Here is a 15,200-nt window from a genome sequence, read left to right on the forward strand (position 1 = left end):
GCTCGATTTTGGAGGTGCATCCCTCCCCGATTCAGACCTATAGATCCGCCCCTGTAAATCACTATCCTTATATTCATATCTGACATTTCATGAGAGCGAAATTTTGTCGAAGAAGGCGCTCGGTGACGTGTTAATAAGTCAGTTTAAAGCAATCAATTATCATCTTGTGGAAATTTCGTCTGCGGCAAAATCATGAAATAATCATTGAAAATGCCTGGGAACCGACGCAATAACTGATTGAGATATGACCCAACAAAATTATTAAGTATTCATTATCAAGTAACTAGCGAGCAAAAACGAAATTGATCATGTCATATTTTGTCCTGTGTGATGAGTGTTAATGATACTTTATGTTTGTTCGGTCGATGCTCCGTTGTTTGACTATATTTCCACCCGAATCCATTTTGACAGTCATCATTATAGCTGTGTGTTATACCATGTTTCTGGCTTGGCAATAATTCAAACCGAAAGCTCGAGGGTTGAACCTTGGCAAACGATCGTAAGGCCGTATTTCCTATTAGTTGGATAACGGATCCGCCGCCGAATCTTTTCCGATCCTAGGTTCGTTTGTATTTTTTTCCCACCGCCCTCTTATTTCTAAGCATAGACATGAAAGCAACAATTATTAAACATATATTTTTCTTCGACTGCTACATCATGCTTTTGACATCACAAACAAAAAAGTGGGCGGTGGTGTTCTGATGGACATATTTGTCGGGTTCGTTCAGTAAATAGCGTCATTAGCGACATCAGTTATGTGTGTTGTCAGTAAATAATATATACTTTTATCCAAAATTACCTCCAAAAAACAATTTCTATCTTTTTTTTCAGAGAACTTTTTTGAAATTTTTTCTCGCATCTGCAATTATTTCACGTCCATCAAATCCGTAATCCAACTTATAATATAAAAACGGCCTGGACGTGTTATCCCAGATATAGCAAGTGTGAAGTTGTTTAAAAGATGCGTACAGAAATGTGTCGCCGGTCTTAAAATTCGCTGTCAAGTGATGGTAAAACACAACTATCAAAATTTTCGTGACGATTGAATGATTTTGTTTACACGATTTACATTTCAATTGATTTTTTATGCATAGTGCTACACTATACATTTCTTCAAAATGATTCGAAATCGATTGAAAACGTAGAGCACGCAAATAAAATCATGCAATCATGAAAATGTTGATAGTTGCGCTTTTACTACTGTTATCTAACTGCCCTGGATACCCTTCCGAAATTAGATTCACCGTCACATTTCGGTAATGAATACAGATTTTGATTGTCTCTGGGACAAACTCGTTAATTTACAAAGGCCACTTTTTCGATTCTGCCGCCCATAACGAGCAACTAATTATAGCTGCCGCGAAACGATCTGTGAGAAACTCCGGTCTTTTGCTTCCGATTTACTGTCAGGATCGACTGATTGATGAAACAACAGCGTATGGAGGCTCTCGCTGAAAACCCCATAATTTCAGCGGACGGCACTATCGCCCATTACGTGTCGAGAATCATTTCGCTGCAATAGGATAATCGCCATAAACTTTCGGAAATTACACTAAAACAGCACAAGGTGTTGTTGTTCGTTTCGTCAGACTTCACTTTGCGGAGATCTTCGCCTCAATCGCCAGATGGCGAAAACGGAAAAAGAAATGAACATTGTTTCTTGTTAAAATTCGATCCATGTTGACCGTTCACATAGAAATATATATAGCTCATCATCTAATGTCTATTTATTAATTGATGAGACCTGTTTTTCTGGGATATTTTGCTTACTTTTTGGGGCACATACCTCATTTATGTCTTAACAGAATGCCAAAAATCGCGGACAACAACTGAATATCCGATATTATTCCAGTTCTGTACCAATTAGATGGATTGGCAAAAAGACTCCTTAAGTCCAGTTGAATGAGAGAGAAAATCCTCCATTTTGTGAAATTTCTTGAATTTTTACATTGTCACCATGCCTACAAAATGAAGTTATTTTTCTTGTGGGGTCTCAACAACTAAATCAGGGTGGCGTAGGCATGGTAACAATGTTCAAATCCAAGAAATTTCACAAAATGGAGGATTTTCTCTCTCATTCAACTGTATTAGTCGCATTGCCGGATTCGAATTAATTCAAATGAGATAAAATGTACAAAATGCTCATTTCTATAGTGAAAAACCCACGATAAGACGGAAAACGTAGGAGATCTGACGTTTCGACTAATATATATGAGTCATTTTCAAAATCTGATTAAAAATATCTTTCCTAGTTTTTTCATCTTTATCGCGGTTTTTTTTTCACTTTACTAGCAGCAGTCACTTGTTTATGGGAACCAATGCTCATTTTTGTTCTTCCCATTTTTTTTCTATTTTTCAAAGTGAACAGTCGCTATGCAACAAGGTAAACGTTTTCTAATCATCGATGAAACTCTTTCGTCTCCCTAGAGACACTAATGGTAATACATAATGGATGTCACGGGAATGTTCGATTATCATCCCAGTAGATAATCCGAAATTAATATTTCCATTATTTCAACTGGAGTAATGGAAATATTACCGGATGAATGTTATATTCTCAGTACGTATACGCCACGGTACCACTTTCAAAATACACCGATGGTTGAATTGTAGCCAACCTAACTGTTGACTCAATATTTTGAACTCAGTCACGACTGTGCAACTTTTCCCTTAAACATGGCGGATTTAGGTTCCAATTTCCGGTTCTGACTAGCGCCATCAAACGAGAAAATTCAGAACTTGAATTTGTCCATACCCCGTTTTCTACATGTTACCTGCCTGATGATGGTAATTTGCTTCGATATGGCGGTGGTTAAAGTAAATTCTAATTGTAGGACTTCTTCAATCATGAGTCGACACGGTTGATACAATAAACTCATACCAAAAATCCACAAACACCAGTATTTCAAATATTTTCGTTTACACATCCCCTCAGAAAGGTTACATATAACCATATATTCATGTGTTCATATCAAAAGCGAATGTGTAACAACAATAAATGAGATAGATTAACATATTCCATTAACGATTCGAGCAGTCATCATTATTCATCGTAAATTATATGTTTAACTCAATAGATGTACCACACATAATTATAGTAAAAAGAATTATGATAACAAATCAAAAGATTTACTACAGTAGACCCCGCTTGCCCCGGAGCTAGCGGGACCAATAGATTGTCTCCGATGTACACAAATTCAGTGGCAGCCGTATCAAGTGGTAATATATACAGTATATTGTCCGGGGCATGCAATATTCCACGGCAATCGAGTCCGGGGAAAACGGAGTCTACAAATTCTATTTTATCTACTAAAACTGATTTTCTGAATGAAGAAGCAATGTACGGTCGTTGAAAAGAGAATTTCGAAACTCTATGGAGGTCGCCAATTCAGGCGGATGTTTTGGCTTAGCTAGAAAAATCCTGAGTTGTTTCGCTGCATGCGTATTCAGAAGATTATTCCGTAAAAAATTTAATTCAGGAACCAATCAACCCACTGCCTGGAACCAGCCCACTTGTGACATTGGCCGTTGTAAATGAAGTGATTGGTATCCAAAGCCTGGCATTTTGAAGTGAGTTAATTTTCGATTATGCAGTATGTGTCTCGGGTGAGGTCCTGGACATATGGAAAGACAATCAAAGTTTAAAATGATGAAGACGAAGTATGAAATGTCTCAGGGTTTGTCCAGGCAGCTGATTGATAGTTACAAAATCTGATAGGTCCTATGCACAAGCTATTTCAACAATATGACGACGAATGAGAACTTAGAATACTTATTCCAAATTGGAAAAATTCAGTCAATATTGGTCTTTGGGTGTACTCTTTTATCAGATCGGAGAATCCGTCTGCCTCCAATCGTACTCTTTTATCGGTCACGTTTTCGATGGTCCGAAACCTCCTTTCTGTCGAGGTGGTGTGATTCGGATTTTGTCTGGAGCCAACCGGCGATTTCGGATAGAGACTTGGGAGGTGATAAAAGAGTAAGCCCCAAGGGATGAAATACCTGTATATAGGCCAATAACGGATCATAGCGCATGGAGAGCACGCTTAGGTTGGTTCAGGGGTTGATTGCTAACAAGAGATTGATTCCGACGTGTTACCAGTCCTAAGAAAGGTTTCCTTTGCAGCTGTTAGTTACCGCATTCAACTCCGCCATCTCTGTTTCGCGACTCAACATACTTCCACGGAAATGACTAACGCGAAGAATTTTCCGACGAAATGCCACACGAAATCTCGACCCCGTGTAGAAATACAAGACGAAATTTACGCTAGAGTTCACGCACAACGAAATGCCCGACACGGTGCTCATTTCTTTAAACAACGGATCAGATACCAGATACAACGACGTGCTTACAACGAATGGTATTGACGAGATCAGAAAAACCGTACTCACTGCAATGATGCGGATGGACGGGTCATCGGCGTTCGAGGATGCTCGGGGATTTTCACGGTTAGTGCTGGCCGATCTTCGAAAAGAACGAGCCTGTTTAACGGTATAAATCATGAATGAATTGCAAACAAATACTATCCCGATCGGCAATATACAGGCCATTAGTAATCGTATGATGGTACCTAGCACTTTCACCCTCGGCCGACCCGCACGTTTGATCAGCTCGGTTAGGCAAATGCCGACGGCCACCGACAATGCGAATACGATGCCCGTCACAACACCGGCGTTCTTCGCTGAAAAGTTTCGCACCCGAAGCGGATGCCGAACGGCCAAAAACCGGTGAATTGTTACGACCACAACCATCCAAAACGTGAAAATTCGCGCGAAATATCTACAATATACTGCCATCTGGCCGATTTTGAAGTAGAATCTACAAGACTCGATCGCTATTTCGACAAAACAGCTAATACCGATATGCACTAAACTGTACAACAAGAATATCGTGTCCGATATAGCCAACGAAATGAGAAACACATTCTGTGCGGTTTTGGAATTTTCGGCCAGTAATACGATGACGCTGAGAATGTTGAGAACGATTCCGATTGGACAAATAACGGCGATGAAACAGGCGCTGATCATTTGAAGAAGCGCATATTCCCCATTGATACACGATTCGTCATAACACACATCTAAATGGGCTCCACTTTCGTAAGTTAAATTCACGAGTTCACCACCAGCACCACTCATTTCCATCCTTGTTTGGATATTTCAAAATCCGATCTCCTAAGAATCATTCACCACCGGCATCGTGCTGGGAATTGATATCATTTTGCGCACCGCGCCTCCAATATAGTCAAAGTGTTGCGCGTGACTGTTGCGGATTCGACTCGACTCTCCGTCAACTGACTTCGGTGACGCCACGATGAAAAAAGAATTCTTACCGTGGTTTGTGATTAGTCCAGCACATAATCAAAAATGCGTACCCCGGAGAATTCAGAAGTTAACTACTGGACTGGTTTACCGGTAGATTAGATTTTTTTATCTGAAAACCCGACGCGCGGTAACACACGCTATTTTCCCCCGGCTAATTATATATTCCGTCAATACACAGCCGTATCGAGATGTCAAACCGAGTAAGAAGGATGCTCGCTCACTCACTCACCGACTGCCAAATTCTCTTCCGCCCTGCCATTAGATATCAGTTTATCGCATTAGGTCTACGCGGGTAACAGCTTGTGAATAAATACAATATATCGACTACTGAATTTATAGTATGCGATTTAGTCATTTTGCACGGGGCAGAGTGTCTGAAATGGCACACCGACAAAAAAATTAGTCCAAACGTTCAAGAGATTAATTAGCTATAATAAGAAACAAATTATCCTCATTTTCCCGAAAAAAAGTCTAGGCCTGCATATATTCGGTTATATCTCACTGTCGTGGCTATAACGCTTGTTTTGTGGTTAAGCGACACCTCTCTTCACAAAACCTATTTCAATCATGTTAGTGAACAACACTGGGTGGATTTTTTTTTCAATTTCTGAGCTTGAACTGACTTTGTTATTTATAGATAATATCAAAAATACATCTCTTTATGTATTTTTGATAATATCGAGGGCGCGTCGACAGAAAAATGAATTGTAGACAAATTCACGTATGATAATATCTACATATGGACGCACCAGTATAAATTTGCTTGCAAGTAGAAGACATAAAGGAATGATACCCCAAGAACCTATAAAAGAATAGAATCTAAATGATGAGTTTGAAAGCGGCAGATGATTTGAAAAGCCTTAGATCAACACCAAGAATTGGTGCACATGTACCGCATGCAACAGGTCCATGCCAGATCTATTATTCGCCAACTCTTTATGTAACAAATAAATAGAATTTGTTTGTATATATATTGCAATGTATTCAATATTGGCAATATTGGGGCTTTCAATGCTCGTTAAGATGACAGAGAATATCAATTATATTGCAAGTTGATCCCCCTTCCGGCAGTGTTATTAAACATTAAAAGTGCGGATCCGTTCCCCAGCAAATCAGCGGTCCGACGAGAAATTGCCCTTCTTCATTATGCATTACACCTGGAAAGAAGATAACAGTCATTTTAGCAAGAAAACGCCGGATTCGGTGCAATTTGCCAAGTAATTGTTTCTGGTTGATTGGCTACCGGGTTAATGATATTCAAGGGATTTTTCGTTAGTATTCGCGGGTTATAATCGCCCTAACGGCGCCGAGTAAACCATCCAGATTTATGTCAGTCATTTACTGACGCCCAGGTGCGTGGTATAAGTCAGTAAAAGAAAACCCTAATTGATCATTTGCCAACGCGCGGAATATCCAGTGTTACGTGAAAACAAGTAAACTAACGCATTAACAGCGTTTCATGACTGCGTGTGCAGTTGCTGTTCAGCGAAAGACGACAAATTTTCCGCTCATAAAAACAGTTATGTCCAGTAGAACAAATTAGTGTTCCATCACACGAATCTTTCTCGGTTAAGCCCTACATTTCGCAGGGTGGAATATATTGCCAAACGGTAATATCACTCGCACATGAAATCGCTAGTTTGGGGCTGTTTTAATGAATGTTGGAACAGTCACGGTAGAAAAAAAAATTTTGAAATTTGATCTTTTTATCACACAGTGTTTTGCAGTAATTGAGTACGACTTCGAACTGGGCAACATCGACCCACATGATTTTCACTTTCTTGATGATTCATTCGATTTTCGGAATGGATTATTTGAGAATAGATGTATCTGATGTAAGTGGCTTTTTTGTGGTATCTTAAACGCACTTTTGATGAATAGAAAAACACGAGGTGGGCTTCAATCTTACTTGTATCTCCGGCACGAAAAGTCGTAATCGGTAAATCGTCTTTGAATGTCAGATAACCCTGGTCTTCATGCCATCTATCGTCGTTACTGTCGCAGTTGCATTTCTTCTTCTTGTCGAAGCACGTGCTATTCATTCCGCATGCGCACATCCCGGAATCATGCTCCGCACCACCCCAGTAATCTCGTTTGGTCCCGTAGCGATTCTCCCAATAAGTGACCTTGGTTACGCCGTCTTTTTCGGACACGATTCCCGCTTTGTGACACTTCCAGCTGATGTACTGCTTACAATGCAACGATTGATCGGCTAATGTAACGAGGGAGTCGACTCCGTCGTTCGTTTTCAATGGATCGTATTTGAGCTCCATCATGTATTCGCCCGCTCCTTCGTATCCGCTAACACGAGTGAAGTTCTTCAAAGAATGCCCTAATTGTATAGACATATTTCCATTCAATGAGAAATAACATAGGATTTATAAGCAAATGCGTTTGAATTTTGTTCGATCGGTATCGAAGACGAGCCGTCGGTCCTACCTATGATTGTTACACCAACACCTCCCTCCATTTCAAAATCACACCAGACTTTTAAAAGTTTGAAGTCGGGAGAAATAGTTGCAGAACCGCTTATGAACATCCCCCTATCCTTCAGTTCTGTACAAGTTTTCGCTATAAGAAGAAACAAAATGATAGTTGTATTCCAAACAAAAACCAAATATAGTTATTTCAGATCGGTACATGACGTACGTATTGGTTCACAGCTGAAGTTGTTGCAAACTTGCGAATCGGCTCCGTTTCCGATACAAGCTAAAGTAAGATTGACTCCGTGTGTAGTCCAGTCGCAGACCCGAGTACGATTTCTCTGACCGCCGTCGCAAGATCTGGAACAGGCCGACCAAACGCCCCACTCCAACCAATCCCCTGGTTCTTTAAAATAAATTTCAGGTTATTTGTGAAAAGAAATCGATTAACAAAAAAATGTTTTGATATTTTTACGATGGAAATTATGTTTCTTAACCCTAAAATAAACGCCACCATTTCAAGAATTGGCATCAGTTCAACAGACATGCCAACTATGTTTTAGAACGCAGATTTTGCTCACGCCTTTTATCAATCCTAATATATTGGCCGTGAAAGATCTCGAATAATTACTTGGGCAAACACCGGAGTAACAAGGTTGTTCGCTTTGGTTTTTTCCCTCGCATTCCTTGCCACCGTGCATGGCTTCATTGTTGGTACGAGTCCTAACTTGCATGCCGGTACCGCACGTGACATCAAAGTGTCCCCAGGCATTCCACGACCGCCACGAACACGGAACTGCAATAAATTACGGCGGATATTTTGATTTTAATTTTGGTCTTATGATACATATTTTTGCCAATTTAGTTCACCGCGCGCGTGTGAAAGGCAAGGATTTTGCGACAACACTATAGAAAAATATACCATTCAGTAAAAGGATACGATTTTCTTAAAAAGGATACAAACAGTTACTACACCATATGGTAGACCTACTTCAAAACAGACTGCTCTCTAATATTTCTAAAATACATTTGAATAAATGTATACTGATTAGTTATTTTCCAGAAATAATGTGAAATGTGTTTACCTCTGCTGACAATTGATTGATTTCGCCTACCGTTTGCCGTTTTATCTGTCATTGCAATCGTTGTTTCGCTGGTTTTTTTCGGATATCCGGATTCGGGGCGTGAACGTGAGTCGCGATGGGCCCGTCATTTGTGTCTGTGGGAACGCTGATCCGACGCTTCCGAATTGCTGCTTCTGCAACAAGTATTTCCGGTGGTAAATCAAGATTAACGATACTAACAACGTTTCGGTTGTTAGAACTCGCTGCACGAAATTTCCTGATTTGAACTCCTTCGGGGTTAATTAAAAGACGTTAGGAACCTCGCGTAGTTCGTAAATCGCGTTAGTGGCACGCATATTCGCAATTCAAAAACCATCATCGCCACGATTCATCTAATAACCTTATGCTATTTGCGGTATTTCGTTTGTTAATCAAGCCGTGCAAAAACGCTCCTTTGGGCTTTATGCCGAGGTCTAAAATTATGCGATAGTGAAAATAACAACGAAAGCAATTGAAAGTATGGTATACATCTCCCTTCATCCTCTAGCGCTGAATATCGAACTACTGGTGTTAAGCGTATGACACACTTTATAGGGCTATAGTTTTATCGAATAATGATCAATATTAGAGACTATTCAATCAAAGCTGCATTTTTTCATCGGTTTTATTCGACTCGACACACATCTAAGCAAATCAACTCAGGGCGAATCTATATTCATCGAATTATATCACTCTCATAGGAACGAAGAATCCAATAATCAGAATCAAATAATGCTAGACAAATGACTGGTTGTTAAAACCAAAAATTTGGAAAATTACGAAAGTAAAGCTTGTGACAGTCTGGGCGTATTTTATCGGTGTATTTCCTCGAATCAACCTTTTATTCGCCGGATTTGCATACAGTCGACGAGTTCGGTGAATAGATTCGCGCGAATCGAGCGTGTTTGATACAATCGTTGAATTCCAGTGCGCCTTAGTATATCACCCCCCGAAGAATTCAGCGAATTCGAGCTTTTTAAAATGAGCGAAGAACTAATAACGGGGCTGCATTTCTTCGACCTGTGTCACCCAGGGCTCAGTTCCACAGTTGTGAGTTAGTGCTCATTTTCAATGAGTTAACTCGGAGTTAAATCTTAACTCAGAACTGTGGAACTGGACCCTGTATTATAATCTATCTCTGGGATGAGCAACTATTTCGCTGTTTTCCACAGTTCTGTCTTAAAATCTATTATTACACCACGAGCTAATTCTAACTACAACCATGGACATATAAACTAATCACATGCGGCCAACTACAACTAATAATAAGATATACAAGCACCGTGTTATCTTACAGTATTCTATATACCGGTCAGATAAGATATGTTACCCATTCAATATCGATATGTTTTGGCGAGATTTTGCGCTTAATAAGCCTATGTTTGATCGATAGACGGCGGACATATTTTGACATGGATTCGATAACTAAGGATATCCTACAGAAATTACTTCACATATTTCTCGACGTAGCCTGCGTTACTTTGGGTAAGTCGACCTGCTTACGGAATCTGTTTTCGTAAAAAAGTTATTTATGCTTGAGATTTGATAATACCACACGGCAATTATGACCGCATTACAGCCATCTACCTCGGCGCAGGCGACCACGATCTGTCGAATTTTTTTGCGATATCGAATGATCGTCGTCTTCAGGTTTCGGTAATCTCTTTCAGTTGGCTTACCTCCGATTCTTTTGAAATATTACGGATCGCCTTATTACAGAGGATTTTTCTGCGATGATGAAGATTTGAAACACCCCTATCTGCCGTCCACGGTCTCGTGGAACACTACAGTAGCCGTCGGTGTACTATTACCTATCGGCATCGTGAGTTCCTTTATTTTCATATATAATCCCACTTTTTTGCGCCCGAAATAATCCCCTAGCCGTAATTCATATGACCTTTTTTTTTAGTTAGGATCAAATGATCAACCAAGATGATATCACATGTAATATATACAGCCGATATATACCCCCGATATACCGCCCACATCGGCACAGAACGATTCCGGCGGTATAGAGAGTATGGCGGTATATCGAAGGTGTTTTACTATGTATTTGTATAGATGCGTACATTGAGAAAACCTGGCGGTAGGCGGGGATGGAGGTATATAGGATGGGAGGGCGGTATATCGGGGTTGACTGTATATGTGTTTGTGAACGAATAGAGTAAGGAAAGATAGGCGAAAATTCTCAGACGTTTTGATGATCAGATTTATTTGTAAAATCGAATCACACTGGCTTAGTTGACGAACTAGCAAGCCGCGTCGCTGCGATTTATTCCACTAAGAAGAGATCAGTCAGTCAGCGCTATCAATTTCGGAGAGTTAATTCGTTTGATGACAAGCTATCCAATTTCGCATGCAGATAAACATTCCCATCTAAATCGTCTGTCTCCGTTGTTCAATCATGCCTCGTATAAATCGTCAATTTATGTTTCTTATAATCTTCTCCCGACGGTGTTATTTCGAAGTTGATGAGAATGTTTGTTTTAGTATCAGAACTGTAAACGTTCTTTTGTTCTTTATCTTCGTAGATATTTGTGGTAGAATGCGTGAAATATTGCATGTCGTACGCGAGCCACCAGGTATTCGATCATTACACTATCGGTCGTGTGTCGATCAACAAATGGCTATGGACCTGGTACAAGGAGGCTGGTAAATTCGCTTTCGGACTCGCGTTCAGTCAGTCGTTCAACGACATAGGCAAATATGCTATTGGACGGCTCCGTCCTTACTTCCTCACAGTCTGCAAACCATTAGCCAGCGCCTGTGCAAATGGAACGTTTATCACGTCGACGGACGTTTGCACCGGCAACTCGGCCGAAATACGAGAAGCCAGGTACTTTTCAAACGTTGTGTACAATGCTGGGATACGGAGACCTGGAGGTGATATGGTGAAAAAACGAAAAACGAATATATTGTTTTCGTGGGAACGAAATAATCTTTTCGTTGGAATATTTGGTTTTCGCCGTGTTACTTCCGGGGCCCCGTACTGGGATAATGCAGTCAAACAAAGAGGGAAATTTAGGGGATTCGAAGTTAGTCAATGCAACACTTTAGAACTAGACATCCCACACAACAAGGGCCTTGGTTTTACTTTGAATGATTCTGGCAGCCAATCGACCTCCAACATAACTGTCGCCTTAAACCGGTTCTCCTAAATTCCGTCTCACCCGCACCGTTTGCACCAGGTTCTGCTAACCTACCGCTTGCCGCTATACGTTGAAGAAATTGTGTGTAGAAATTGGTTCGTCCCACGAATAACTCGATATACTGCATTCCTCTGGGTGATATCATTTGCTTTTGAAATTGATATAAATTGATGGGCTCTGTCTCATACTCGATTTGATTTTTTGACGCCTTATAAAACGTTACCATTATGAAACCTAAACAATGATAACCATTCAGCGTCATTTTACAAACGACAACCGTAAATCGATGTGCAAAACGTCACAGGTTTATGTGTACACATACAAGCTATTTGGCAAAATATTATTGATAAAGATGCAGAATGGCTCCCTGGGATTATATAATGACCTCTATTTGAACGTTGAAATGTTATATCGCATTGAATATCATGAGAAGACGTATTGTAATAGTAAAGGATGTATGATTATATCAGGGGCGGCAGGGATAAATAGAAATGATAAGTAAATCGGATTATTCGGTTAAATGGCGGATGTATACACGATTTGGAAGTCTGATATAAAAGTCAGACCCTGACATGGGGATGCTAGTGGAATGACGGAGCTATCTATATCTATAAAAACGTGTAAACATATAATTTCAATATTCAAATGTTTTAGAAAATATGTTCGATATTAGACGTATGCAGGTTTCATGAGATTAGCAATTTATAATAGCATAGCTGTCATATACGGCTCCGCGTCCACTGATGGCATGTGTATAAGGTGACAATTAAATTCAACACTTTATTGATCCTTATTACATTGAAATTCCGGGATAAAATTCCAAAAATCAATACATTTACAAATTTTAAAATAAGAAAATACAAGACACACGGGTAATCCATACAGAATAACATGAATAAGTTAATTATATGACAATGTCTACTTCTACCCAGACTCAAGTCTAGGATATCAAGTGACAGCCAGACCGGGCCCCAGGACCGGGCTGGCTGGCTACACGCTATATGCTCAAAGTCATGATGAAGCAGACATCAGAAGAGCTCTTTCTTCAACCATGGAGGCAATGAAGTTGCAGACCAGCTTAGAGGCAAAAGTGAATCGAAGTCACAAGTTGACAATTTTTTTTTAAATTAGACCAGTCGAAGACTGTATCATCTACCCAATCGCCAAATCTCATAATTCCCGAAATTTCTTAAAACTTCGATTTCAAATTTGCAATTCCACATTAGCTTATACCAGAAATTCTACATTTTTTCGCAGGCGTCAAATAATTTATTAAAGTTAATTTTCTTGTTGCGATTGTTATCTCTAAAGTTGCAACACAACCTAATGTTATTTTCAATTCAATACAATACAACGAGTACTTGATAGGTTAACTAGTGTGTTTGACGCACAAGCTTTCGCTACTAGTTCGGGTATAGTAGCTTCATCGGGTGAATGAACAATAGTACGTTTGTCCATATTTTTACACTAACTAGTAGCGAATGCTCATGCGTCAAATATACTAGTTAACCTATAAAGTTCTATTCGTCTCGTTGTATTTATTCTACACCGGGTTAACACGGTTTCTTAAGTTCCATTCAACGAAGTAATCTTCGGAACCTATTTCAGGTTATCGTTCCCGTCTGGACACGCATCCTATGTTTGGTACTGCGCACTTTATTTGGCTGTAAGTACCTTCGGAACAAAAAAAATAATATTCCTGGAAAATATTCAGCGCTCTTCTGAATTATTGAATTCCATCAAGTAAATGGTCCGTCGGTGACGGCATAATGGAACAGAATTTATTAGCATTCGGAGTGCAATTTTATAATTTATGCTCGCATGTAATAATTTGCAGATTTATATCCAAGTTCACATGAAATGGAAGGGCAGCACTTTGTTGAAGCACTGTCTGTCCGGAGCTGCTCTGCTGATTGCGTGCTACGTGTGTTTTACCCGCGTATCTGACTATAAACATCACCCGTCTGACGTAATAGCCGGTGCTTTCATTGGTATTGTCGGCTGTCTTTTAACAGTGAGTTTTCCATTAAACTCCATTATCAGTATTTCCTGTCATAATTCTTGAACTGGTTTCCATTTCACAGAAAAAAAACTGATGTGAACTACACATTCCTCCGAACACGGACGTATTAGATTAGATCTATCTTATACGTCCATGCTGCAGTTTCCACGCTGTGCTTAAGTGCCCTATCACTATTTCGTCATGCGCACAATTTTATGCACATTATTCATCCATACATTTTTCCTAAGTGGTTTTCATTATCATTTTTACACTTAAATTATTAGACCTAAATTAGAAACGGTTATTTTTACGTTTCATCATCTATTTTTCCAATGCCGGATATGACAATCATTCTGATGAGGCCCGTACATCCATCGTACATATGCTACGAGCAATCGTATCCGTTGAGATGATTGCTCACAGGTATATTCAAAGCTCCTTGTGATTTTCAGGTATACTGTGTTTCGGATTTATGGTCACGGAATCCCTCGTACGAAAGCCAACCTCTACTGCCTCAAGACAAACAGCAAATCCTCGATGAAAAGACAGCAGTTTTTTGATGTCGGTTCAATGAATGCCACCAAAAATATACATATGTATTTTTGATGCCACTTTTTGAAATACTTAGTGCAGAAACTGCTTCGTGGTCGTATATACTCTCTAACTGATGGTATTCGGCCTCGAACCAGTTGAATTACGAATTCAAAATGTGAATTGGAAATTTGTGAAAATTAAGACAATAAATATAATTTTGAAGTTTATCGCAAGGAGTGTTTTATTCAATTTTGGCACCGTACCCAGGAGTGGATCGAGGATAGTTGAGACTATTTCCAGTCTTGCGTATAGTAATTGCGTGAACACCCACAATGCAGTCAAGAAACAATGGTTATTGTTTGATTTTGACGTTTCCAGTGGAATACTTCCTACCATCTTCATTTTATTCAGATTTATTTCAAATGAAATTTTTGGTGGATCTAGGGTCTGATTCAGGGATGTGCACTGGCCAAAATACCAATCAAAAGGGCACTTTCTCAATCTAAAACGTACTATAAATCCAATTTTTGGAAATACAGAGAACAAATTTATGGTAAATGTACATAAACTGGTTTATGTACATTTTGCCAATTTTGAAATATTTAGGGGATGCGCATCCCCCGATCACTCTGGCCTCGAATTGAGAACTCTCCCCTCGGTGTATGAG

At 39.7% G+C, this 15,200-nt stretch overlaps 3 protein-coding genes across 4 annotated transcripts; 1 reads left to right on the forward strand and 2 right to left on the reverse strand.

Annotated features, from left to right (window-relative positions):
* Positions 1 to 4,104: 4,104 nt before the first annotated feature.
* LOC141899031 (somatostatin receptor type 4-like) lies at positions 4,105 to 5,142 on the reverse strand. Its single transcript, XM_074785182.1, has one exon. The coding sequence runs from the start codon at positions 5,140 to 5,142 to the stop codon at positions 4,105 to 4,107; it is 1,038 nt and encodes a 345-aa protein (XP_074641283.1).
* A 1,238-nt stretch (positions 5,143 to 6,380) lies between these two features.
* LOC141900757 (contactin-associated protein like 5-3-like) lies at positions 6,381 to 8,955 on the reverse strand. Its single transcript, XM_074787785.1, has 6 exons — positions 8,861 to 8,955; positions 8,377 to 8,763; positions 7,972 to 8,151; positions 7,762 to 7,893; positions 7,232 to 7,654; positions 6,381 to 6,479 (listed from the first exon to the last, which is right to left on the reverse strand). The coding sequence occupies exons 2-6, from the start codon at positions 8,477 to 8,479 to the stop codon at positions 6,406 to 6,408; spliced, it is 912 nt and encodes a 303-aa protein (XP_074643886.1). The 5' UTR covers positions 8,480 to 8,763; positions 8,861 to 8,955; the 3' UTR covers positions 6,381 to 6,405.
* LOC141900758 (putative phosphatidate phosphatase) lies at positions 8,914 to 14,740 on the forward strand. Of its 2 annotated transcripts, XM_074787787.1 has the most exons (7): positions 8,914 to 9,024; positions 10,242 to 10,333; positions 10,519 to 10,670; positions 11,380 to 11,684; positions 13,606 to 13,663; positions 13,835 to 14,011; positions 14,452 to 14,740. In XM_074787787.1, exons 2-7 carry the CDS (start codon positions 10,261 to 10,263, stop codon positions 14,557 to 14,559), a joined length of 873 nt encoding a protein of 290 aa, XP_074643888.1. In that variant the 5' UTR covers positions 8,914 to 9,024; positions 10,242 to 10,260; the 3' UTR covers positions 14,560 to 14,740. The 2 variants fall into 2 exon arrangements, with proteins under 2 accessions (XP_074643888.1, XP_074643887.1); XM_074787786.1 differs by lacking the exon at positions 8,914 to 9,024 and having other exon boundaries at positions 10,180 to 10,333; positions 14,452 to 14,739.
* The last annotated feature ends 460 nt before the right edge of the window (positions 14,741 to 15,200 follow it).

This window comes from Tubulanus polymorphus, chromosome 2 (assembly GCF_964204645.1).
Source record: "Tubulanus polymorphus chromosome 2, tnTubPoly1.2, whole genome shotgun sequence".
Classification (NCBI taxonomy): domain Eukaryota; kingdom Metazoa; phylum Nemertea; class Palaeonemertea; order Tubulaniformes; family Tubulanidae; genus Tubulanus; species Tubulanus polymorphus.

Coding starts and splice junctions, on each gene's coding strand:
- LOC141899031 (XM_074785182.1), bottom strand. CDS start 5,142: ATGGAAATGAGTGGTGCTGGTGGTGAACTCGTGAATTTAACTTACGAA.
- LOC141900757 (XM_074787785.1), bottom strand. CDS start 8,479: ATGCAAGTTAGGACTCGTACCAACAATGAAGCCATGCACGGTGGCAAG. Junction 8,152..8,376: donor TTACTCCGGTGTTTGCCCAA/GTAATTATTCGA, acceptor TTTATTTTAAAG/AACCAGGGGATTGGTTGGAG. Junction 7,655..7,761: donor TGTTGGTGTAACAATCATAG/GTAGGACCGACG, acceptor CTATACAATTAG/GGCATTCTTTGAAGAACTTC.
- LOC141900758 (XM_074787787.1), top strand. CDS start 10,261: ATGGATTCGATAACTAAGGATATCCTACAGAAATTACTTCACATATTT. Junction 11,685..13,605: donor GCCGAAATACGAGAAGCCAG/GTACTTTTCAAA, acceptor AACCTATTTCAG/GTTATCGTTCCCGTCTGGAC. Junction 13,664..13,834: donor ACTGCGCACTTTATTTGGCT/GTAAGTACCTTC, acceptor AATAATTTGCAG/ATTTATATCCAAGTTCACAT.